Raw genomic sequence first — 27,022 nt, 5'->3', positions numbered from 1 at the left:
GGTGGCCATGGGGACTTTGAGGGAATGTGTTGAGAACAGTATCACCTGCCCAATTTCTGTTATGCTACAATATACAAGATGTGGCCACTAACTCAGGATTTTGGAGAAATTATGGTCTTTATTTCAAGTTTGGTTTGTTTTTCAAAAGTTTTGCTAGTACTAGGGGGATGGCTCAAGTGTTAGACGTGTTTGCTTACCAGCTTGCTGGCCTGAGTTTATTTCTCAGTTCCCACGTAAAGCCAAATGCATAAAAAGGCACATGAATAAGATTCCTTTGCACCAGCAAGAGGCCTTGGATTGACTCTTCTCATTCATTCTTTCATCCTGTCTTCCTCCCTTTCTTGTAAATTAATTAATTAATTAATATTGTTAAAAATTTTTGCTGAAGAAAAATGACACAATTCTTTTCCTTGTTCCTCTTCTCTCAACTCCTCTTCTCTCTTATTTTTTTGATATTTTATTTTTATTTATTTATTTGACAGAAAGAGGGAGAGAATTGGCACACCAGGGCCTCCAGCCACTGCATACTAACTCCAGATGCATGCGTCACCTTGTATATTTGGCTAATGTGGGTCCTGGGAAATTGAATCTGGGTCCTGTGGTTTTGCAGGCAAATGCCTTAACCACTAGGCAGTCCTTCCAGCCCCTTCTCTCTTAGTTTTTCTTCTTCTTTTTTCCTATTCCTCATGTTGGTATGTCTCAGAATTAATCAAGATTTTTTATTTTGAAGATTTTTTTGTTGTTGTTGTTGTTTTGAGGTAGGGTATCACTCTGGTCTAGGCTGACCTGGAATTAACTCTGTCATCTCAGGGTGGCCTTGAGCTCATGGCAGTCCTCCTACCTCTGCCTCCCGAGTGCTGGGATTAAAGGCATGTGCCACCACACCTGGCTATTTTGAAGATTTTTTGAAGTCCTGTGTGTTCTTTCGTTAATAAATCTAAATAAGCCTCCTATTTTACATACAAACTATGTGAGAATGGAAGGGTCAGCCCTTACATTATCACATCTGTAGTATGTCACACACTCAGTACCTGTTTGTATGGATGGTTGATGAATGGCTGTGTGGTGGTTTGATTCAGGTGTCCCCCATAAATTAGGTGTTCTGAATGCTAGGCCCCCAGCTGATGGCAATTTGGAAATTAAAGCCTCCTGGAGGCAGTGTATTGTTGGGGGTTGGCTTATGGGTGTTATAGCCAGTTTTCCTTGCCAGTATTTGGCATACTCTCCTATTGCTTTTATCCATCTGATGTTGGCCAGGAGGTGATGTTTACCCTCTGCCCATACCATCATTTTCCCTGCCATCATGGAGCTTCCCCTTGAGTTCGTAAGCCAAAATAAACCCTTTTTATACCCACAAGCTGCTCTTGGTCAGGTGTTTTCTGCCAGCAATGTGAACCTGACTGCAAAAGGCTGCATGTATGGTAGAGGGAAGGAATGATGGAAAATGGATGGACAGATTGACACATGGCAGATGGATAGACAGGTGGATGACAAGGTAGAGGCATGGCAAATGGATGGAGGGAGATGCTGGATGGATAGATGCATGAATAGTAGAAAGATGAATAGATAACTAGAGGTGTGGTTGGATAGAGATAGATGCTTCAAATGTGTACACAAAGAAGCATCAGCACTCCCCGTAAATGCCTTAAGAAATTGTATGTTCTCACCTCAAGTCTCACCAATTAGCAGTCTCCTTATTTAGTGTTGAAATTATTGTGGCAAGTGCCAGCAAGTCTCATGTTTGTATCTTATTCCCTTGCACAGTATGCAATAAATATGTTGGGCAAAGGTTGTACCTTACATGATTTGGTGGTATCTAAACCTCTTCTGAAAAGCCATGGATATTGTAGTTTTTTTGTGCTTGACTTTGGGCCAGATTTTTTATTTTCACATGTGTATATCTGTGTGGTATGTGTACATATGTTAATATGTGTTTGGGTGCACATGGGTGCGTGTGCATGTTTGTGTACATGTCTGAAGAGCAGAGGTTGACTTCAGATGTCTTCCTCAATCACATTCCACTTCATTTACTGACTCGGAGTCTCTCATGTGAACCCAGGACTCTCTGATTTGGCTCGTCTAGCTATCCACCTTTCCTGTAGGTCCCCTGACTCTGCCTTCTGGGTGCTGGGCTTACAGGTGAGCTACTGTGTCCACTGGGCATTTTCATGGATGCTTTGGATCTGAACACCAGTTCTCACTCTTGCACGACAAGCGCTATATCCACTGAACTATCTCCCTATCCCATGGCTAGATTCTAAAAGTTTTCTATGTTTTTCTTTGAGCACAGACAGATGATATCTGCAAAATAACTAGAAGATAAACTCAAGGCAATTTCTCATTTGTCCCCACACTGTGTACTCCAGTTCCTGGAACATTAAGAGGCTTGATATTATACTTCATGAAGAGTTTAACAATGCTGAGAACTCCAGCCAGGGCTACTTCTCCCTCCTGTTCTCAGCCTATAGCTCATCTTAGAAAATCAGTAGTTTTCAGCCACAATGAACAGTGTGCCAAGCAAGAAAAGAGCAGGCTGTTCTTTGCGGGCTTGATCCCTGAATGTTTTCAGTATTTATGTGGGAGACACAGCCTTGTTCTGTGCCCTCTGCACCCCCAAGGCCTAGCTTCCCAGTGCTCATGTCTTCTGGCTGGAGACTCTGATTCTATCAGAGACTGGAGGTGCATGTGGATGGATGAGGACCTAAATTACCAGGTGGAGATTTGGGCATTGATGACACTGCTGACCATTTTCTACAGAGTTTCTAGAGGCTGGGTCCTCCAACTTTAGGTGGTAAAGGTGTTCTGTGTTCTGTAGGCAGTGAGCAGAAATAGGATTAGGACCTGAGGTCCTGAGTATGCTGTGTCCTTGTAGATATATTCCACTGTCTTGCCACCAAGAATAAGTGATCAGAAACTAGCAGATTCCTTAGAGCTCTTCTGACTGGCAAAAATAAAGTCAGTCAGACACAGTAATAAATGCATCCTGCTGGCCTGGGCCTAAGAGAGGAAGTATGCTGGGCTCTTAGGCTTTGGACCACTGCCCTGCAATGGGATAGTGAGCTTGTCTATTTGTCAAGCATAGGTACTCCTTTGCCTGTAAGTGAGAATTTATGCACAGTTATTTGTTTAACCAAGAAGCCCCTAAGATATCCTTGTTGGACATACTTATATTGCCTTACATTGCTGAAACACACTGGAAGCGGGTCGAGCATCAGATTTTCAGAAAGTCAATTTAGTGGGTTCCTTTTTTTTTTTTTTTTTTGAGGTAGGGTCTCACTTTACACAGGCTGACCTGGAATTCACTCTGTAGTCTCAGGGTGGCCTTGAACTCATGGCGATCCACCTACCTCTGCCTCCCAAGTACTGGGCATGTGCCACCATCCCCAGCTGGGTTCCTTCTTTTGAAAATGCAAAGTAAGCCGGGCGTGGTGGCGCACGTCTTTAATCCCAGCACTCGGGAGGCAGAGGTAGGAGGATCACCGTGAGTTCAAGGCCACCCTGAGACTACATAGTTAAATCCAGGTCAGCCTGGACCAGGGTGAGACCCTACCTCGAAAAACCAAAAAAAAAAAAAAAAAAAAAAGAAAGAAAATGCAAAGTAAGCTGATTGTGGAAGCTTTAACCTGTATCCTTAGCTACTCAGAAGGCTGTGGCAGAAGTATCTCTTTGAGCCCCGAAATTCAAGGCAAGTGGCAAATAAAAAGACCCAATCTCACAAAAACAAAATTACAGACACAAATCTACTTTTACTTTCTGTTAACATGATTGGAAATCACAGTTGATGTAATACAAAGTGAGGTAGCATATATAGCATGGAGCAAGGGTGGGCAAACCCCAGCTAATGGGCCAAATGCACCCACCATTTGCTTTTGTAAATGAAGTTTTATTGGGGTTGGGCATCATGACAAATGCTGATAATTTCAGCAGTTAAGAGGTTGAAGCAGGAGTCTTCTTGAGTTTGAGACCATCCTGAGCTACATAGGGAGATATATCACATACAGAGTGGGTGGGGGAAGAATGAGTTCAGTGGCAGAGGTTAGTAATCATATCCAGCACTCTTGGTCTTTAGTCTATACATATGCTGCAAACATATGCACTTATCTATCCATTCATCTATCTATGGAAACCTAGGCTGATTTCATAACTTGTGAGTAGTACAGTGATGTATATGAGTGTACATGTCTCTCTGACATGCTGACTTGGAACTCTTCAGGTGTACACTTAGAGTGATATGGCCAGATCATATGGCCTTTCTTTCTACAGATTATTGGCTTTTGCAGTGGCTAGCTAATTAATTGACATTCCCACCAATGATGTATAAGCCTGTCCTTCCCCTCCATGCATCTTCATCAGCATTTGTTGTTTTTGCTTTCTTGATAATAGTCATTGTGTCTTAAGTAAGATGGCATCTCAATAGAGTTTTGACTTATGTTCCCCTGCCAGGAAAGATGTTGAGCATTTGTCATATATTTATTAGCAATTTTTATTTCTTCATTTCAAAAATGCCTATTCAGTTCATCATTCATCTATTTACTGGATTGTTCTGTTTTTGGTGATTTTTTAAAAATTCTTTACATATTGGATATACTAATCCCCTGTCAGATGAATAGCTGGCAAAGAGTTTCTCTCAGGTGGGAACTTTTGAGTGTTGTGTTCACTGCCAAGTCCTTAGGACCAGAACAGAGCCCACAAATAATGGGCATTCATTTGGATTGGCTGAATCAATGCATAAATGTAAGTACTAAATCACTTTCTACTTACAATGAGGAATGAAGATTAAATAAGGCTTGTGAAAATGCTCAGTAAAGTTTATAATAGTAGTTGGATGTGAAAGGTACAAATGAAGTAACTTAATAACAAGTAAGGCACTCATTTAGGGAGCTGGGGTCAGACCAATGCATGATGTCATGGAAGCTTGGGGACTAATTGAAGTGGCTGACAGAATCTGGGTTCTGTCAGAAAAAGTTTTAGAGGAGAAGGAGTTCCTCTCCTTAATTTCCCAAAGTTCAGATAAAACTACAAACCTTTAATATTTTAGCACATTAAAATATATTTAATATTTTAGGAAACTCAATAATGGCACAGAAGTTGCTCACAGGAAAAAGAGCCTTCCCTACCGAGGGAACCAGCTTCATACTAGAAAAGGGGTTTTGTTTTATGGACAGGGTAAAGCGATCATTTAAAATGCTGTTTTCACTTTAAAAATGGCCTTACAAGTCAAATTAAAGCATGGCAAGGAATTTCTCATAGGCACAGTAGAATGAAACTGGGTTGAGTCACTAGCACACAACATACATTTCGAAACAAAGCCACATCCAATAAGGTACCCAAGGCACAAAGACATGCACTGGCGTACCCACAGCTTCTAGAGGCTGAGACCACTGCAGGCCCAGTTCAGCCTGCATTGCTGCAAGAACCAGTCACCTGGTGAGAGAGCAGTGCCAGCCCTGGGTACCATCCTCATCTTTCTGACTCAGGAGAGCCTTTCTCTTTTGAGATATAGTCTACATTTACAGCTTATTTATGAAGTTCACCCCAAGTTAATAAAACTGACTGCGTCACCAATTTTTGTTGTCATTACCATTACAAAGTTGGCAAAGCATTTTAGATCCTAACTTCTGGAGTTCAGAATTTCTAGAAATCATCATGGACCTTAAACACCATGTTATCTTCTCTTGCTCTAACCATGTCTGCCAGTGCCTGATACACAAAATAATTCTCCCTCCGTTCCTGCTGATCCACATCAAAGGGTGGTCTGAGGCTCAGTCAGTCCATCCCTCTCACTGTGCAGCAAAAAATTGCAGAATTACTATGAAACACATAAACTCAATGTATGCATTGTTATTAGTAGTAAACCTAAAATATGAGGTATACTTTGAGTCAGCTATTAAAAAAAAAAGTTTCTAACTCTATTTAGTATCCCAAATGTAATTAATGGCTTGAGGTCACCATACATTCCTGCTACAATGTGTTTTTCACTCAGCCTCAGTCCAAAAACTATTCATGGAAAATTCCAGAAACAAACAACTCATATGTTCTAAATCACCACTGTTCTGAGTAGTATGATGAGATCTCACACTGTTCTCCATCTTTACTGAGACATGGACTATGTCCTTGTCCAGCATGTCTTCTCAGCTGCCTGCCTAGTCCCTATGTTACAGAGCATGTGTCAGATAGCCCTAACTCAATGGCCTGAGGTCATGACACTGTGTTTATCATTCCTCTTAGTTTCTCTACGGTCCAAATTGACTGAACACTAACTGGAAATTCCCTAGTATTTACTTTGGGTCAAACATAAATACTTGTCACTGATATGTACTAGCTCACTTCAACTCACATTTTAAATCTCTGTGAGACAGATACTTAATTACATCCATTATGCAGATGCAGAAACTGAGTCGCAGAGCCACCAGGACATAGGAAATGCAGGTTCTAAACCCTAGTTTATTCAAACACCTATGAGGCATTAACCCATGTGACCACCTTCAAAACTCTTTGAAGGCAGAGGAGACCTTTCTTTGCCCTACAGCCAGATTCTTAGAGAAGCAGTTATCTTTCACAGATACTTGCAGATCCCTTTGCCCCGTCCCCTGTTTCGAGACAGGTCTTCCAGGTTTAGCAATATAAACCAGGGTGGTCTTAAACTCAAGACTCTCCTTCTTCAACCTCCAAAGTGTGGGAATGCTGGGTGTGTACTGCCATACCTATCTTCCCTTCCTTTTCATATTCACTTTTGTAACATGAAAACAATGGCATGAAAAAGGTATTTAAAGTGATGGTTAATATAAGTTGTAGTGGAGATCTGTAAGGAATCACCTGCCCTTTTTTCCCTGGGGAAAGACAGGACCTGATGGACCTTTGCTTTCCTACAGCCTCTTGACTTGCTGAGGTGGATGATGTATGGCTCCTCAAATGAGCACCCATCCATGAAGCAGGCAGTAGCAAGCTTGTAGCCTACATGGGGCAGAGGAGTTGGTGGTAGAAGGAACTTTCTCTGTATCAGTTAGATTCAGGCTGTGCACAGCGCCTGAGGTGAGGCCCTGCAGGTTGAAGCTTGCAAGCCATAGTCTGGTGGAAGGGATCCTAGGAGCCCAGAGCTACCAGGCCGTGAGTCCTTTCTCAAGGAACTATATGGCTGTTGGGAACTCACTTGCTTGCTCCTTTGGGTTCACTTTGTCAGGATCTGTCAAGATCACTGAAAACACTGGTTCATTTTATGGGCATCATCTTCCCAGAATAAGGGTAGATGAGCTCTCCACACTGGATACCTGAAGTCTGGACCCTCTTGGCCTGATGGACACAAGATTCCATCTTCCTTATCCTGTCAGAAGTAAACTGTTACCCCAACTCCAAAGGGAAACGAGGAGAGGCTGGGTGGTAGGTAAGACTAGAAATCCTGGTTCGTATTTACTACACCTGTAATGTTGTAGAACTTGCTCATTTCTCTGAGGACTTCTCACTTGTAAACGGGTAGTAGTAATCCCCCCGTTGCTGAACTCCTATGAGCCATAGTCATGTGGAGTGTCTAGTGTGAAGAAGCAGCTGCATACACACAGTTGTGTTATTGTGAGTGAGCAGTGACTGTAGATAGGCTGTACATGAGCATCCAAGATCGGACCATCAACCCCAAATCCTGCTTTGTGGTCATGGAAAGTTCCTGACAATACAAGGCCAGCCTCAGGCCCTTGCTGTAAGGATGCCATGGGCCACAAGATCGCAAGTGGGAAGCAGCCTATGGTATAGACAGGTGCTGGGGATGGTGAGAACAGCTCCTGGGAAGTCAGATGAAAGTACCCTTGAGCCAAGCAAGTACACACAAGGTATGAGGGCATGAGGGTTTTGCACCCAAGAGGGCATATTTGTCTCATCTTGGGTTTGCTCTAGTTCCATTCATGTATAGAGCTAATGCATGCAGATGCTGGGGCATGGTCCTCATGTCACCCTCCTAACAGTTACTCCAGTAAATGGTTATAGGTCATTGTGAACTGTTTTTCACGCCTAGAAATGTCTTGTCTAGCATCTAGGTTAGTATAATATCTGTTTGCCTCAGTAAACTACATAATTTCATTTTTATGACACTTCCTTCATTGAGATACAAAAAGTCATTGCACATTAGTAGGAAATATGGTAGGACTAATGACTATCTCCAGTGTGTATGTAAACGAAATCTCTGAGAACTAGGGTACTTTATGAAAAGATGCATGGCGAGGCTGCCCCATAGCCCTTACTGGTTACACACACTGTGTTTACCCTTAAGTGTACCTCAACCACTCCCAGATGTTTTGTTCAGGCTTCATAGACTGTTGTGTAATGGGTAGAGTATCAAGTGTTTCTAGTTTGTAGCCTATGTGGTCTCTTATCCAGTTTGATGTATTTTGATCATATTCACAGGCACACATACACCCATTACCTGCTCTTGTCTCCCCATTCCCACTAAAACCCTTCCCAACGTCTTTGATGCTGCTTATTTTGTGATCCACTGAGTTTAATTAGTGTTGCTTATGTGAGTGTGAAGGAGGGATTACTTACTTGAGCATGAGCAATTTACCAACAACTACACTTCTGAAGAAAATGTCTCCCATTCCCCCAGCAATAATTAATTTCCAATAGCTCCTTAGGGAGAGGTGGGTCTCAGGAACCCCTCTCATATCCATGGCAGAATGTTGATAGGCCCAATCTCAAACAGGTAATCATAGTTACTGAGTACATAAGTGTAACATCCCACAAAACTCTTCTCCATCCTCAGGCTCTTCCATTCTTTCTGCTCCCTCTGTGAACTGGATGACACAGAGCTTGCTTTGGTCTTCTGGTAGGTTCACAAAGTGAATCAGAGATGTGGGGCATCCCTATCTCAGAGCTCTTGCCTGAAGGCAGCTAGGGGCATCTCAGGACACAGAAGCAGATGGTGAGATGAGCAAATGGAAGAAAAGGTATCTGAAGGCTCGACATCCATCCCTCTTTTGCTCCAGACATATATATATATATTTGTGTGTGTGTGTGTGTAAACAAAAGCTGTCCTGTCCACTACCATGTCTATCATCCAGCTCATGCAAAGATAGAATTTCCTTACAAATATTGGTCTACAACACAGCCATGTACCCCACCAGAAATTACATATTTGCAGAATCATGTTGATTTGCACTCCACTAGCAGAAGTTTTGATGTGCCTCTAGAGCTGCTACCAGCAAGGCTGGAAAACACAGACTTTGCCTTGGTGAGCCTCATTTCCCCACTGATGTTTGCAACACTCTCACATATTAGAAAAAAAAAAAAAACACAAGGTAGACACTGGATTAGACCTTGTAATGCTTTGTTTAGGGCTCTGGTCTCTCCCTGTAGCCACCTCTCCATTCCTAAAATGCTATACATGTGCATTCTGTATCATATATTAGCTCTGTCATGTGCTGGTGGGTCTGGAGTTAGTGGATAAGTGGGCCTCATGTCCACCTTTAACCATTTCCTCCAGCTGGAATGCCCTGTTCCTTGTCAAGAAAGTTCTGGTGCCTCCTTATTTGTCTAGGGACAGCCACTATTAGCAATGGACACCAAGCCTCATATTGTAGAGAAAATAATGGTCAAGAGGATTTCTCTAATCTTAGGCACATGGCCAGGAGCTGGAGGCAAGGAGCAGTTTCAAAAGCAAAATGAGGGTTACACAAAATATAAAACAAATCCTTGCCTATTTTTAAATCCTTGATTTTAAAATCAATAACAATCTCAGGTCCAAGGTTGAACAGATTTCATTGTAGTATGCATGTTTGTATAAGGTAATAGTGATCTGTGTGCAATGTCTGTGGTTCTTGAAATCTTTTGTTTAGTTAAGGGCCATGAATTTCTGAGATTCCTTTCTTAGCCTCTTAGCTTGCTTTGCCTAATATTTTGGCTATGGCTTGATAAAAATGATTCTAGGGCTGGAGAGATTGCTTAGTGGTTAATGCACATGCCTGTGAAGCCTAAAGACCCAGGTTCAATTCCCCAGTACCCACATAAGCCAGATGCACAAAATGGCACATGTGTCTGGAGTTCATTTGCAGTGGCTAGAGGCCCTGTTATGCCCATTCATTCTCTCTCTCTCCCCCCCAAATAATAAATAAATAAATATAATATTTTTAAAAAGTGATTCTGTTTTAATCATGAAAACTTTCACATTGTCATTCAACCAGCTGAATTCTTGAACCTGTGACCTATGCCAGGCGACAGTTTCGGGTTTAACAGTGAGCAAAAAGAGACCAAATGTCTGTCCTGATGGGACCTGTAGCCATTGACAACAGATAGCTAGAACCATGAGTACCAGGCACTATGTGTGAGACATTGAGTGAAAGAGAAGTGGTGGGGGTTTTAGGGTTTAAAAGAGGAGTTCTTCCTCCTTGATCTTGACTTCAGCTTGGTAGGGGTCTGTAATAACCATCTGAGCATGTCCATTCACTTGGCTGCAGGCGATGGTGACACCTTCCCTGGCTCACAGATGTGCTGAGATGGAGGACATAATGGAATCACATTTGTCAGCGCTCACTACTAAATATGAGCCTGGGGAAGCCAGTGAATGCTGCCATGCATGTATAAGAGCCCTGTCTCCACGGGGTAGGGTATTAAGCCCAGAGGAAGATTTGTATGTCTCATCTGTGTAATGAGCCATGAAATTGACATTTTAAGTTTTAATTATTATTAATGTCTTGCAGGAGTGGCTGGTGTTAATTGTTCTGTAGTTCCCTAGATGTATTATGCCCCCTCTTCCCTTTATTTTTTTCCTTAACATCTTGAGCCCTATAATGATGACTTTCTGGCAATATTTGAAGTCAGCTCCACCTATGGGGAGTACCTTCCATATGAAAGAAGCTGTCTCTGAAGAGAAAGGAAATGGTTCAGATTGGGTTTATGGGAAGAAGGGTTGCTACATGGAGAGTTTTAGAATTTTTGTTCCCCTCAATAGTATTCAGCTGCCTCTAGGACTGTCTATGAGCTAATTAGTTAATCTTAAAAGAGCTTTGAAGATGAAAGGTTGTGGAGGGCTGAAAGTTACCATTTCTAAGGATCATTTTCTTAGCAACAGGGAGAATCAGTTCCTGGCTCTTCTACTCCTGCAATAACTGTCTTTCACTATCGGTTTCTGAAATATTTATTTATGTATTCATTTATTCATATTTTTCCTCAGAAGTGTATCTTGTATCTTAAAAGTGCTTATTGCCTCTCAAGATTTTGTTCTGTTAGATGCTCACAATAGTCAGTCAGAAGGGTGTATGAGTGGGCCCTGACCTTCCCTGCCCCATGGCTTTCCCCGCTCTCATCTCCTTGCTTACCAGTTGGGACACAGTATACAGGCGTGATTTGGGATTAACCTGAGTTCCTCTGAGCTAACAGCATAAAGAGGGCATCTACTTTATGCTGAGACTCTCTTAGGTTCTGGTTGTCATGTTGAACACAGCACTGCCCTGCACAGGGGGCCTTGATTGAAAAGGGCCAGTGTGGTCAGAGGAAGCTTCCAGGCTTAGGAGTCCAGCCTGGGTACTATGAATGAGAAGGAAAGGTGGTAGTTTAGAACCGTCAGCAAAGCCCATAGGCTTTAGAAGTGCATCCTCCCTGGATGATAGCATCACTGAAAAAGTGTGCTTGTGTAGCCCTGGGCCTTAGCTCTTGTGCCAAGGAATTTGGATTCCTTCTGAGCAGTGGAAAGCACTGGAAGCTTGCAGGTTGGACTCACCTCTGCACCAGGACATCCAGAACACAGTAAACAGCACACTGGACATAGAGGAGGGCTGGGCAATGAGAGGTAAAGAGCTATGGTGTCTCCAATAGCCTAGCAATTGAGTTATGAGGAAGAAAGCTGAGGCTTAACAGAAATTCCATGGTCAGGATAGAGAACACAGAAAGTAGAACTTGAATGACAGACAACGACATCACCAAGCCTCTCCAGCTGATCTACTTGTCAGACAAGTGGCTAGACTGTCATTAGGTCACTGGTCAGAAGGAAAGTGGAAGCCCACATTGATTTGAGAGTCAGAGACACACAAAGCAGTTATAACTGGAGATCATGATAGTGGTGGGGCGTGGTCCATATGTGTGGGGCCAAAACCCACACATGTGAGGCTAGTGCCCATGGAGAGAATCAGTGAAAAAACCAGAGCTTTCTGAAGCTCAGAACAAAGAAGAGGGTATATTGTGGGGCACTAGCCTGGGAGGTGGTTTGGAGCCCAAAACTTGAAGCCAGGCTTCCTCCCAGAAAACACCTCCATTTCTCTTGCTGTGTATCCCTATCTTCCTAGGTAACCTGGGTGATGCAGTGCCACAGTTGTGCATTGTGGATATGAGTGGCACTTACCATGGGCCCCATGTCACTCTATGTAGAAAAAGCTGGTGCTGAGGTTCATGAGGAAGGTGGTGTCCCTACCATGAAGGGAAGCTGGGAGAGGGATCTTTCTTAACAGATCCTTTAGAGCCTTGGAGGTGACAGAGCCATGGTCCAAAGATCAGCTTATCCCTTTCTTGTCATTGTAAAAAATAGTAACACAAACGTCTATGTGGTTCTTAGACACCTACTTTGAGTATTCCCTTCAATGAGATGAGTCTGGCAGCAAGAGAAAACAGAAGGCAGTCTTTGTCGATGATGATGGTGGCGGCGGGGGTGGTGATGGTGGTGAGGAGTGTGTGTGTCGGGTAGAGGAGGCCGGTGGAAGACTGTTTTTTTTTTTAATATAAAGAGCAAGTTCTTTTCTTACTCTTCCTTAAAACCTCTTTCTTGGGTAACAATCTAAATATTGCCATGTGGTCAGTACTGAAAATACTCTCATCATGAAAATAAATATATTTGACTTTTAAAGCTAAATTGAAACATAACAAGAGTCATCTTCCATACTTTTATATATTTAATCTAACAGACTGGCCCAGGGTTTCCTCACCTACTGGCATTGTGGGCTGGATAATTCCTTCTTGTTGGAGGATATCCTGTGAATTACAGGGTATTTGGCAGTATCCCTGGCCTCTATCCATTAGATGCTAGTAACACCCCACCTCCCAGATATGACCACCAAAAGTGTCTTCAGACACAATTGTCCCTGACTGGGCCAGGGATTGGGTTCATCCTCGTGTGGCAGTGAGATTCTTCTGATGGCCCAAAGCCAGCCACCAATCAGTCTTTTCTAAGTACAGTGCCTGTATTGAATATAACCCTTTGGCTCTGCCCTCTAGAATTGGGGCTGTTACAGTTTATTGTGCTTATACTAGAAAGCCATCCAGATTGAGTACTATTGGACACAAACTGATACCCCCCTGAATTAGTCTGTAATGAAAAATTCTCTGGTGTTACTATTTAATTGGGTAGTGAGGGCTTTTTGTCAGTTTGCCAGCAGGTCTCTCTTAACTGCTGTCATCAGACCTTGCTGAGACATAAATGTAGAATGATTGAGCTGCAATGTGCTATTAAACCCTCCACAAAGACTTTTTTGATGTACTGCTTCTCTGAGTGTTTGTGTAGCTATTGATTGATTCAAATAGTACAGAAACCCTTGGCACAGGCAGCCCTAGTGAGAAATCACCACTTCTGGTGGGGAATTGTTGGGCATTGACATGGGGACAATAGCAAGGCTTTCCTCTGGCACAGAATGGATCTTTGGCAAAGCTGTCCTACTGAGCAGGTGTGAACCACCAGGAAAGGAAAGCAAGAGAAACCTGTGTAGCCTGCCAGTGTTTACAGAGCGGGGCCAGTTAGAGGAACACAGAGTGGATGGTGAGCCTCAGGATCACTGACAGACTCCTTGTTGTGAAGGTTGCCAAGGATTTTGTTTGGGCTTTAGAGCTGGTCACTGTTTGAGACAATGTGGCAGATTACATTGGTGTAGGTTGACTAACCACTGCAGGATGACAATATCTCTCCATGGTACAAGATTAGAGTTAAATTTTCTTGGAGTTGTTCTTTTTTTCTGGACCACAATATTGTGTGAAAAGCTGTGGGTCATGGCTTGAGAGATGGGAGGTGTGTCACTTGGGACCGAGGGTCTGGGGCAGTCTCATAGATCCTCAGGCAGGTGGGTCTCACTCAGGCCTGGTGAGTGTGTACCTCTAGTAGCGTCTAGGGAGAAGGAGGCATGACATGATGAATGAGATGTGGATGCACCTGCTCAACTTGAAAACATATTTTGCATGTCTTGAGTTGCTAACAAGAGCCAGTAGGTGAAAAAAGAAGTTTTGTGAGGTATAATAGTTATTAGAAATCCGGGACATTTTCAGATGAAATTCCCTGAGAAGCAGCATCCAATGGAAAATGATTTAGAATAGTAGTGGATAAGAACATTCTACAACCCATATCCCCTGGGCTCTGAGGCCACCTCCTGCACCAGGGATCCACTGTGAGCCAGCTGTCCTCATTCTCATGCCTGGATCCCCTTGTCTAATAAAGGGTAATAATTCATCACTCTCTTCAGAACCTGCTCATGGTAGTGAACTGGTCTGCAGAAAGCCCAGAGTTGCATCTGGCCTTCATGTACACTACTGAGAGAGTTTATTGTGATGGGACCCTTGTCTCATTGTGGTCACGGAACTTGCATGTACCTGTGACATGTTGTTTATTCCTTTAGAATATTTTCCAGAGTATTCTTTCTACATACCCCCAAGACCCTCAAAGCCCTTTGAATCCATGCTTCCAAGACAGGTTTGCTGAGCATTGAGGAGGATCATTCCAAGTAACCACATGCTATTTTCTGTTTTCAGAATCTATCCAAGCTTCCCTATGGCAAGGCACTCTACAGCTATGAGGGAAAAGAACCTGGTGACCTCAAGTTCAACAAGGGGGACATCATTATCCTGCGGCGCAAGGTAGATGAGAACTGGTACCACGGGGAACTGCAGGGCACACATGGCTTCCTCCCAGCCAGTTACATCCAGTGTGTCAGGCCCTTGCCGCAGGCCCCACCCCAAGGCAAAGCACTTTATGATTTTGAGATGAAGGACCGAGACCAAGACAAAGATTGTCTAACCTTCACCAAGGTAAGGTGAGCTCCTTGCTTAGCCTTTGTGTCCATTCATGGCTTCTCAGCCAAGAACCTACAGCCTGGACAGCATCTTCTTGCTGGATTTCAAGCCTGGTTTCTCCCCCAGACCATGAGCAAATGACAAACTTCCCTCTGTGTGCCTCCACAGTATATCTGCTTCTTGGGATGTTTTTGTTGGTGGTGAATAATAAGAGATGGCATAGCAAGAAGGCTGACTCATGGCCCTATCCAGTACTGGTGCTGACTCTTAGATATATAAGCTACTGTTAGCATCATGGTTTTAAAGTTTTAAATACTGACTCCATGCAGGGAAGTGATTCTTTCTCACAGGGATCATGAGGAAACGTGTGCTCAGCCCCTTGTTAACAGGGCTGTGGCAGCTGGCCTCAAAGCCAATATTATATCCCTCCTTCAGGGAAGCAGAGGGACTGACCAGGAATGGAGAACCCTTTGAAGTACCTAGCTGGAAGACTTAGATACTAACTAAGTAGTACTTAGGATGTCTCCCGTAAAATGCAGAGGACCAGGTATGTAGTTGCCCTTGAGCTCCTATTATTAGTTACCAGCACCAAACATGCTTACACTTTGTCTTTAGTGTTCAGAGGATGCAAGGGAAGCAGTGGGAGCCTTCGTTTCTTTACTACCATTTATTCTGTTATCTATACTTCCTTCCTCTCTTCTGTCCCCACTCCCTTCATAACTGTAAATAACAACTGGAATTCTTAGTCTCAGGCTTAATGTACCATGTTCTTTTCAATTCCTTCTTTTCACCCACTGTCCTCCCAACCTGCTGACGCAGAGCTTGGTTATAGCACCACAGCTCTCTGGAGGACTGCAAGAGTACCTTGCATACCATTTTTCTGTGTGTGGAAATTTGTATGTCCTGTGATGGGCTGCTATTTAAGTCTTATTCTGTTATTCATCCTGACAGAGAACAATCTATTTTTCATTCATTGATATAACTCTTTCTCTCTTCCTTTCATCAAGGTGCACAGATACTAATTCCCATTGTCATCTGGCTGGTGTAGCGCTCCAGGAAGCCAGTACCAGCCTTTCTCCCCCTGTCTCCTTTGCTCTCTTTGTCTCAGTCTGATGACTTGCAGTAGTTTCACAGGGTGTCTTTCTGGCTTCCCTTCCCAGTGGGTTTTGGAAACTCCACCCTGGGAAGTGAGTCTCCACAGGCCATTGGTTGCTCTGTGATGGCACGTTGTTACTTCTTGGGGTACCCTTAAGCCTTGCTAAGGAAACGGGCCCCAGAGAACAAAATTCCTCAAGGTATAGGAAGAAGCTCATCAGAAAAACTCACTGGGAAGAGTGCAGAGCTCTGGGTACTTCAGGGCAGCTCACCTTCTCCCTGTGGTACAGCCTTCCTTGCTTATCAATTCCATTTTAGGGACCTCTGCCTGGGATACTTAGCTGCAGGTGAAGACCAGAGTCCTGTGGACAAGAGAACAGATGGGTACTTATTCCACAAATATGTTTAGGACCTTACACTCTGCTAGACATTGCACTCTGTCCAGGACACAGAACAGGCATACTCACTGCCCTCTGTAGCCTGGACTGGGGGTGGAGGTGGCAGGCACAAATAAGTCAACTGATGTACGCATACAGAAGACAGTCTAAAGGAAGTTAAGCTGTTCTTTATCTCCAAAGAATAAGATGAGATAAGGGGTGAGGACTCCAAGTGAGTCAGTGATAGAATTAATTAGTATTTCCAGAGAAACATTGAATTAGTCCTTAAGAGACAAATTAGAGCTTTATTGTCTTAGCTTTCATATCAGTTACTTTCTCATTGCTGGTACAAATCCCTGATCAGATGCATTTTAAAAAGGAGGAAGGAGTTTATTTTGGGCTTACAGTTCCAGAGCATAGAGTCCATCATGGTAGGAAAAGCATGCAGGAGCAAGAAGTCTATGTCATAGCATCACATCAGTAGAGAAAGAGTAGAAAGAGTGATGAATACAGTACTCAGTTGGCTTTCTCCTTTGTATACAGCCTAAGACATACAGCCTCAGTCCATGTAATGGTACTGTCCACAGTTTGGGTGGGGCTTACCGCATCAATTAATGTAATCTAGAAAATTCCTAATAGACATACCAAGGGATTTGTTTCCATAGAACTTCTAAATCTTGTTAGTTGACAACCAGAATAACAATCACAGACTTGTTCAATGTTTGGTGTGTTTGGAATATGTGGCTTTGTTGGCCTCAATGTGCCACTGATATAGGTATGGTCATGCAGGGTTCCCAGAAAAGAGACCAAGACTTGAGATCCAAGAGCAGGTATACCAGCTGTGTGAGGGTCTGGGGCTCTTCTTTTACTGAAAGTAGAAGCTATTTCCACAGGGTCCAAGTAGAAAGTGTCATATCACAGGATCTTTGTGCAAGACCTTTTTTGTCTTGACTCCTGTGAGTCCTGTATAGCATAAGAGAGGCCTTGAATATGACTCACAAAAAATCTGTACTATGTTCATCTCACATTTTCACCACGACTTCTGTTCTCTACTCCATTCCCCACAGAGCAAAGCTGTCTTGTTCTGCCTGCACTCCTCACTCCTAAAACTCCATACTTAGGTTGCAGAGGACATGGGAAGGTCTTTGTTCCATGTCTGTTTCATGGCAGGGCATGGGCAGTGCCTGGAGCTCCACTGAGATAAACATGGCCACATCCCAGTAGCTTTCCTCTACCACATATGACTGAATATTCAGCTGTCCTGGTGGTTCTTATACTGCAGCATCCCTGGCTCATGCCAGCTTGGAGTGCCAAGAGAAGCCTTGATTTTCATTTGGATATGTTCCATTCTGGCATCTGCAAAGACACAGAGATCTGTAAGAACCAGAGGTGGTATTGCTTTCCTATGTTAGTTACTTTCTCATTGTTGTGACAAAATGCCTGAAATGAAGCAACTTAAAGAAGAAGGCTTTATTTTCCCCACCATTTTTGAGGGCATAATTCATCTTGGCAAGGAAGGCATGGCAGTGGGAGCAGATCACATGTGTGGCAACAGGAGGATGAGGTTAGCTGCTCGTATCTAGTCGACCATGAAGGAGAGAAAGGATACCAGGACCATACATGGGCCTGAGATATAACATTGCTTCAAGGCCCTTGCCCAAAGCAAGCCAGTTCCTCTCGCTAGGTCCTAGCTCTTAAAGGTTCTATAACATTACAAAACCAGCACTTCCAGATGGGGAACAAGGATTCAAACATGAGTCTATGGGAGAGATTTATTTTATTTTATTTTATTTTATTTTATTTTATTTTATTTTATTTTATTTTATTTTATTTTTAGAGAGAACAAAAGGGGGGGGGAGAAGAGAAAGAGGATTGGAACTCCAGGGCCTCAGCCCCTGTAATTGAACTCTAGATGCTTGTGCCACTTAGTGGACACTTGTGACCTTGTGCTTGCCTCACCTTTGTGTGTCTGCTTAATGTGGGATCTGGAGAGTTGAACATGGGTCCTTAGGTTTTGCAGGCAAGTACCTTAATTGCTAAGCCATTTTTCCTTCCCTATGGGGGACATTTTATGTCCCTTTAAAACTCACCATTTTGGTGTTTAAGAAGTTGTGAAACAAATGGGTCAAAGCTCAACTTCAGCATTGGTTTTTGAACAGCTCTTGTGAAAACATCATTAAAGCCATTCTAAAACCAATCTGTGTTTTAAGAAGAAAATTAATGATTAATTTACATTTTGTGACACAGCTTTTAAATGCCTATTTTATAACTTCTAAGTAGTCCAACTCCAAAAACTGGGCATATGCAAATACAAAGATTAAAGGCCAGCCCTGCACTCACTGGGCTCTTCGTCTATGCCCAATTAGTTCACACAGATGCTGGCTTGAAGGTGGCTTTGTATAGAAGGAGACATAGTATCTGACTATATGGCTTTTGGATGACACTTAACCCTGCTAGTTTAGAGCAACTCAGCCTCAGGCCAGAATACAAGTGCCTACTTGGTGGGGCCAGGGGCTGGATGATCTAAGTAAAGAGCTGAACTGTGGACTGGACATTTGAGGAGAAGATGAGCTTCATTAGAGTTTTGGAAGCTTGTTGTCATTGTTTTATTTTCCATCAACCATGAAAATTAGCAAATGCTTCTTGAACTCCCACCACACAACTCTTTGTTCATAAGACATTGGTATCACTGTTAGGGAACTATGCATGTTATAGAGAACTTGAGCTGTCTGTGTAAATTCATTCTGTGGCATTATTAACTTACAAAGGCTACAATGTCTTTAGCATAGCAGTGCCTAGCTAGTCATGGGATCCTGTGTCAAGGCTGAGACTGTCCATGTCAACCCAGACCTTAGTGAGCTGCCACATGGAAGAACCTCCAGACATGGTGGATGCAGCTGCTGTTTAATTCTGATCCTCATTGCAGTCCCTCACCTTTACCCAGTCCCAGCGCTTTGCTCAGGGAATGCTTTTAGTTGGCAAAAACTCTTTGCAAACACGTCTACCATTTGTCCTGATCTACCCAAACTCTTGCTCTGTTAGTGACTCTGTAAGACTCTTCCATAGAACCTACTTGAGGTTGTATACTGGCTGCTTAATTACCATTTCTCTAAAGCCCAGGAACTCTTCCAAATCCCAGACTATGTTCTTCCTACCCTGGGGACTGACTGAGATCAAGGGCAGATAGTTTAGTCTCAAGTGTCAGACTGGGAATGAAGCCACTTTAACTCGTAATATACTCACTTTGGAACATTTACTCCATCTTCGAGGCTTCTTTGTATTATAAAAGGAAATGATACTGAGATTGCATGTGCAAAAAGAATGGAGTTCACAGTAGGCATTTCCATGATTGCGTGGTGTGTATTGTTTCCTCCTGGTGCCGGGCAAGTCTTGGTTCCCTCGAGATAGGGTATTTGGCTTAGGTTGGTCAGAATTCTCACTCACATGGAGAGCGATGTCCCCGACTGCTTTGCTGCACTCTGACTTCCTGTGGGCCATAACTGGGACAAGTTTCCCCTGGACGCTGCAGAGGCTGCTGCACAGTCACCAGCACAGCCACATACCTGGGATCTGCTGTCGTTCTGCTGTTTCTGAGAGAGGAGGCTGGATCACAGGACTTGCTTTTGCTTCATGTCCCCTTTGTGGCTAAGACCTAGAGCAAGAGAGGCCCAAAGAGAGCTGAGCCCCTAATCACTCTCTTCCCTCTGAGCACCCTGCTCACCTGCTTTACTTGGAAAAATTGCCAGGAACACTCAGAGGTTCCAACTCTCATTCTGAACTCCACCGTCCAGACTCTTCTGTATGTAAACTACACATTGGCCAAAGAAGTGTTATTAAAGTGCACGGCTGCAAAGCAGGACACAGGAATACTTGTCAGTCCTAGCCTTTATTACAGAATGCCCTTGCTTGTCCAGCCAGATTTTTTTTATTTTTGACCTGAAGGTGATGTTCAAAGAAATAGGCAAACAGTTCTGGTTTTCAAACCAAGCCTCATTTAAAGCTCTATCAGAAAGTGCCATGTATGCATAACATGAATCTTTCTCCCTGAGATACATCCTGGCCCTGGCAAACATATCGCCCTGCAGGTGCCCTAGCCTGCTCTTTGTGGGTGGATGCCACAAAGCCAGTCAACAGTACCCTGATTAGAACCCACCAGTGACTTCTCATATTCCTTCTAGTCAGTGGCACGTCCTGCACTATCTCCAAGACCCTACCTGATCCAGAATCAGGCCTTCTCCATACTCACTTTCTTCCTGGCCTTGCCTTCCCTATAGCTGGCCACACCAACCTCTTGGTCAGTTCTCTCTTCAGGAGGCATGGGCTCTCCAGTCTGTATATCTCTTCTTCTCAGCCTGGCATCCTACTATACCTATTCACAATTCAGCCTTTCTCTTCTCAGACCCTACTGAGGGTGGGGAGGGCTATCTAATATTCAGGGGTTATCTTTTTACTTAACCTTTCCCTTATTGAGATGGAGGTTTTGCAACATGATACTGTCTGCCTAAGAATGGGTCAAGATTGCTCACTGCCCATCCCCAGTAAGCAACACTGTAGCACTCAGGAGGGAGGGATGTTGAAGGCATATGTGAAGCTGAGAGTGTCCTGTGGCCTAGGGAAGTGCCATCTTGCTATTGTGAGTGTTAGTTTCTTGCCATCCAGTTTCCTTGGAATACTACTTTAGTTAGTTATGTCAACCCTGGCTTGTGTTGCAGGAACCAGCTCTGTGCCTGGGTACTGGGAATAGCTCCTTGAATTTCACCAACAAGTGTTGATAACCCATGGACAATCATACAGGCCAAAAACTATCCTATGTAATTATCCTATGTGTGTAATGGGATAGGGGTGCTCCAAGTACCAAAAGGGCATGGTCTGAACTCTGACCTCTCCCTCTTCCCTAGACCCCTCCTGTGATTGCAGATTTCCTCAGCCCTGAAACTACGTGAGAGATCTGTCACTGGCTCACTGTGAGCACTCTCGGGCCCTTGCAAGCTGTCTGGCAAGTTAGAGCTGGAGGTTCTAGTATAACCAGGATAGAAACAGCTCTGTGGGGGGTCAGTGACAGCTAATTACTTCATAAAGAGCCTCAACACAACCATACCAGTGACCAGAGGTATAATTCTGTGCTGTTTCTGTAACAAAAGGCTGAGTAGCTTCTCAGGTTTTCCATTTTTTATTTTTCTTTTCTTTTTGAGACAGAGTGGTATCTGCAGCTGGCCACCTACAGCAGGGCAGATTTGATTTCATGCTGCAGCTTGGGGGTGAGGTCAGGGGGAGACATTTGGGGCCAGGCTAGGAGGCTAAAGGGGGCTGGGTAGCTCTGGTTTGTTCCTCCTTCTTGGACACCCCTTGATTACAATAAAGAGGAGATCTGGAAAAGTTTTAGCCCTTTGGAAACTGGATGTAGGGGCTCCACACATGCTGTTGCCAAATGGTTCACTTAGAAGAGAAATATCACGTGCTTGGATTCTGCTTTATCCAGCAGTGCTGCAGGGACTCTTCACTTTGATTTGTCTGAGCATTTCAGGCTGAGACCTAAAGCATTTGATATGAGCTATGGCTTTTTGAATTTTTAAAAATACTTTTTTGAGGAAAGTCCAACAGATTGGCCTTTTATATGCAAGAGAGAGAGAGGGAGAATATTGGCGTGCCAGGGCCTTCAGCCACTACAGATGAATTCCAGACATGTGGCCCCCTTGTGCACACATGCAGCCTTGTGCCCTTGTGTCACTTTGTCTGGCTTATGTGGAACCTGGAAAATCAAACATGAGTCCCTAGGCTTTGCAGGCAAGTGCCTTAGCCACTATCTCTCCAACCCTGAGCTATGGCTTTTAACCAATTGTACCTCCTGTAAACTGGTGGCAAAGAATACTGTGCTCTGCGAGCCTAGGAGGGGACAAAGGAGGTTGATAGTCAGCTCTGTCCTTAACAGAGGCCATGTATTTGCCACTGTCTTTCTCCACAAGTGGAAGTGAATGCACACATGTTAGGAGAGGCAGGCAAATTAATTAAAAATTTGGCTTTAAGGCCTTTATAGATGATAAGGCCAACATGTTACCTGACTTTTTTGCAGATGTATTATTCACTAAGCCTCAGTAAGGAAGTTCATATAGTTTTAAATAGTTACTTTATGTTATAACTCAAACTTAGAATCATTTCAGACCACCCAGAGACCACCTGAATGCCAAGGAAACCCAGGGCCATATGGTACTTGGTATTTTTGCAAAGCTCAGAAATATCAGGGAATAGGAAAAACAGCAAATGGAGGTCTGCTGGTTCACAGTGAGTCACTGGAACCTGACATGAAACCTGTAATTAAATTGAGCTTTGTGCATGAAAATGTAATGATGTTGTGGAAACAATTTTCATTCATAAAATCTTTGAATACAACCATTTTAGTCCAGAGACTTGTCATCTCATCCAGCCATCAGTGATGGCTGTGGCATCTGGTTTGATTTGGCCTATTTCTCTACACCAACAGTTGATCAACTAGGATTCCCAGCCAAGCTCTGCCTGCCACCTGGTTCTGTACATCACGTTTCATTGGCACAAAGCCGTGTCCATTCAGCTACCATCTTGCTCCAGCAGCAAAGCTAAGTAGTTTGCCTATAAAACTGGAAGTGCTTACTCTCTGGCCCTTCCTAGAGACAGAGCTGTGGAAAACCATTCTCAATTCATAGACAAAGTGAGTTACTTGTTTTTCAGTATAGAAAGTAACTGGGCATGCCTTTGGTCCCATTATTTGAAGGCAGAGGTAGGAGGATCGAGTCCACCCTGAGACTACATAGTGAATTCAAGGTTAGCCTGGGCTAGAGCGAGACCATACCTTGAAAAAAAAGAAAGTAAATCAGATACATAAAGTAGCCGGCTCCATGTGTTTTCTTAGCTTAGTGCCCAGTAGATAGATAAATAAATCGATAGATAAGCCGAATCCATAGAAGTGTTCTGAATCCTGACACTATCATAAGTTTCTAACCAGCCTCAGAAACTAAAATTGACCTTTGAGCCAGAATAGTTGCCTACCACAAGATTCTGCCAAACCTTCATCTAGCCAGATAGAGCTTTAAAAAAACATTTATTTATTTATTTATAAGAGAGAGTGAGAGAGAAGGAATGGCATGCCAGGGCCTCTAGCCACTGCAAATGAATCCAGACACATGTGCTACCATGTGTATCTGGGGAATTTAACCTGGGTCCTAAGGCTTTGCAGACAAGCACCTTAAGTGCTGAGCCATCTCTCCGGCCCCAGATTGAGTATTTCTTGCAGGCTCTGCCTTCTATTCACTGACCTCACAGTAGAACATGTGAAGTGAGCAGAGTTGGGGAGCCATGTCTTGTATTAGAGTAACGTTTTACTATATGTGCATTGGGTTGGATAGTGATGATCTCTCTATAAGTGAGCTTCCCCAACCTTCTTGAGAAGGATCACCTCTCCCTCAGCCTTAAGGCCCCTCTCAGGATTAGCCCTTAGGGAATGTACAAGTATGTTAGAGACTGGAAAGGGACATATTCTTTCCTGCTTAACACCAGAAGTGATGACAAATTCCCTGGCCAGTACCTATCTTTAGAATTGAGTCTGTTTCTCAGGGAATCTCAGCCCATAGTACCCTCTCAGTGTGACCGGGGACAAGCCTGGCTTCCCACTGTAGCTATGATGGCAAAGCTCAAAGGCACAGTCATAGTCCCCACTGCTCTTGTTTCTGAGACGGGTTTCTACCTCATTAACTGGGCTTGTGTGGTTTGGGTCTGAGGTGTTGATATAATTGATGGCTTCTTTAGAATGGTGTGTCCCTTTGAAGACATGTTCCGATTATATGCCACATTCATGGCGTTCTGTGCTTTGTCCACACTGGGTAGACTGCTACTCCTTATTAAGGAGAAAACAAACAAGCAACCCATCTTATCTATTTGTACTATGGTGTACCCAAAACTCCATGAATCAAAATTAGGCAGCTTTACAAGCATTACAGAAAGAATGTATTCTTACAATAACCACCTAATCTGGAAGTGCATGGTACCAGAGATGCATTACCTCCACCCATCACCAACCTCCTGTCCTCCCACATCTATGAGAACCAAGGATGAATCCATTATGTGAGTTATACACTCATGTTATAAGGTGTTGTCACTTACCAACTTTGAGAGCAGTTTTAGGTTCATAGCAAACTATAGCAGAAGATGCAAAGGTTTCCTATGTACCATGTTCCTTCACATACTCAACCTCCTTTATGATCAACAACCCTACTACAGGGGTACCTTATCGCCTCTGTGAGCATTTCTTGAAATTGCATCACCTAGTCGCCATTGTTTACATGAGGGTTTACTCTTAGTGTTGTATGTTATAGATCTGGACAAATGCAACATGTATACACATCTTCATAGTATCATATATACAGAGTGTTTTCACTGTTCTAAAGCTGTGCTCCATCTGTTTATTCTTCCTACTCCCCTGGCCCTTTGCAATCACTGATATTTTATTGCCTCCACACTTTTGCCTTTACCTTGTCATGTATTTGGAATGACACTGTATGTTGCCTTATTTCAATTAGTAATGTGAATTTATGTCTTCCTGTAGCTTTATAGCCCATTATCTTTATTGTTGAGTAGTAAGCCTTTACTGGATATATCACAGTTTCTTTATCCACATTCCATACTAAAGTAAATTGTGATAATTCAACTTGATAAGATTGAGAGGCACCAAGTAGATTGGTAAAGCACACCTTTAATTATGTTTGTGAAAACATTTCTCGAGAGTATTAGCTAATTGAGGGAAACCCACATTGCATGTAGGGAGCACCATCCCATAGGCTGGGGACCCTGGTGGAATAAAAAAATAAAAGGGAAAAAAAGAGAGCCTCCTAGCACAGGCATTTTCCCTGCTTCCTGCCACCCTAAGGTGAGCTACTTTTTGCTGTCACACCCTTCCCACCGTGATGGACTGAAAGCACAGAAACCAAGTGCCAAAATAAACATTTCCTCTTTCAAGTTGTTTTCTCAGGTTATTTTACTTAGTTAGTAAGTTAGCTAGTTACAAGCAAAGAGGAGTGGGGGGGGGGAGAGAGAGAGAGAGAGAGAGAGAGGGAGAGAGAGGGAGGATAAATATGGGCATTCCAGGGCCTCTTGCTGCTGCAAATGAACTCCAGATGCATGTTCCACTTTGTGCATCTGGCTTTTTGTGGGTACCAGGGAGTCGAACCTAGGCCAGCAAGTTTTGCAAACTACACCTTTAACTACTCAGACATCTCCCTACCCCTCAAGCTATTTTATCAGAGTGATGTGAAATTGAACTGACCCATCTTGGTTACTTTTCTTTTAAAAAATATATTATTTATTTATTTGAAAGAGAGAGAGAGAAAGAGAAAAAGGTCAATAGAAAGAATGGGTACATCAGGGCCTCTAGTCACTGAGACAAACACCAGACACATGTGCCTCCTTGTATATCTCACTTCTGTGATCCTGGGGAATCAAACCTGGGTCCTTTGGCTTTGTGGACAAGTGTCTTAAATGTGAAGCCATCTCTTCAGCCATTGGTTAGTTTTAAGTTTTGGTAATTGTAAATAAAGTTGCTGTAAGTATCCATGTACAAGTTTTTATGTAAATATATATTTTTTAATTCCTTTGAGAAAATGTCAGCTAGGTTGTATACTAAGATTATGTTTACTTTTATAATAAAGGTGGCTGAGCTGTGTTGCATTCCTATAATCCTTGAATCAAAGTTGCTATACTTCCATGTCTGTATCAGCATTTGGTGTCAACCTTCTGGACTTTGGCCCAGCAGATCAGTGTGCAGTAGTATCTCATTGTTTGATTTGACAATTGCTCATGACAAATGGGAGGGGCACCATAATGTCTATCACTATTTATTTAGAAGGTCTTTTCTCTTCTTATTCAGGGTTCTCTGTTCTATTCCTTTGACCTGTCTGTGTTTATGTCTTTACCAATAGCATAGTCTTCATAAGTAGATTCATTATATCATAGTATTTAGTGTGCCAATCTTTGTAGTTCTCTTCCAATATTGTGTTGGCTAGTCTGAGTCTTTGGCCTCTCAATATCAACTTTACAATCAGTTTATGGGTATCTATAAAGTAGCCCTGATATTTGGATGAAGATCACATTGAAAGTATAAGTCAAAGTCAAATTGGAAGAAACTAAAATCTTGACAGTCTAATAACTCGGAGGTTTTTTGTTTGTTTTTTTTTTGTTTAGTTGTTTGGTTATTCCTCTGAATTTAACAGTTTTCTTTTTGTAGATCTTACACATATTTTTATTTGTAAGAATTTCATTGTGGAATGTTTATATAAATATGGTAATAGTGAGAATTTTGAACATGGTGTGTGTGTATATATGCAGATGCATATATATATATATATGTATGTATGTATGTATGTATGTATGCATGTCAGGTGTTCATGCATGGGTGTGTGCAAGAATGTTGGGGCCACAACACAACCTCAGGTGCTCCACAGTCACTGTCTGCTTTTAGACGGAGTCTGTCACTGGCCTGCAACTCACCACGTATTCTAGACTGGTTAGCCAGCAAATCCTAAGGATCTATCTATCTACTCCCTCAGCACTGGGATTACAATGGTTGA

At 43.0% G+C, this 27,022-nt stretch overlaps 1 protein-coding gene across 2 annotated transcripts in view; it reads left to right on the top strand.

The window, feature by feature from the left end:
- Sh3rf3 (SH3 domain containing ring finger 3) overlaps nt 1-27,022 on the top strand; it is a 335,504-nt gene that overhangs the window by 183,765 nt on the left and 124,717 nt on the right. For both annotated transcript variants that reach the window (XM_045147152.1, XM_004651809.2), the window contains exon 2: nt 14,701-14,976. In XM_045147152.1, the coding sequence (XP_045003087.1) occupies nt 14,701-14,976 (276 nt within the window). The remainder of the gene's footprint in view (nt 1-14,700; nt 14,977-27,022) is intronic.

The sequence above is a fragment of the Jaculus jaculus genome, chromosome 4, assembly GCF_020740685.1.
Source record: "Jaculus jaculus isolate mJacJac1 chromosome 4, mJacJac1.mat.Y.cur, whole genome shotgun sequence".
Lineage (NCBI taxonomy): Eukaryota > Metazoa > Chordata > Mammalia > Rodentia > Dipodidae > Jaculus > Jaculus jaculus.
The sequence above is the reverse complement of the archived record's forward strand: the minus strand, read 5'-3'. Positions and strand labels throughout refer to the sequence as shown.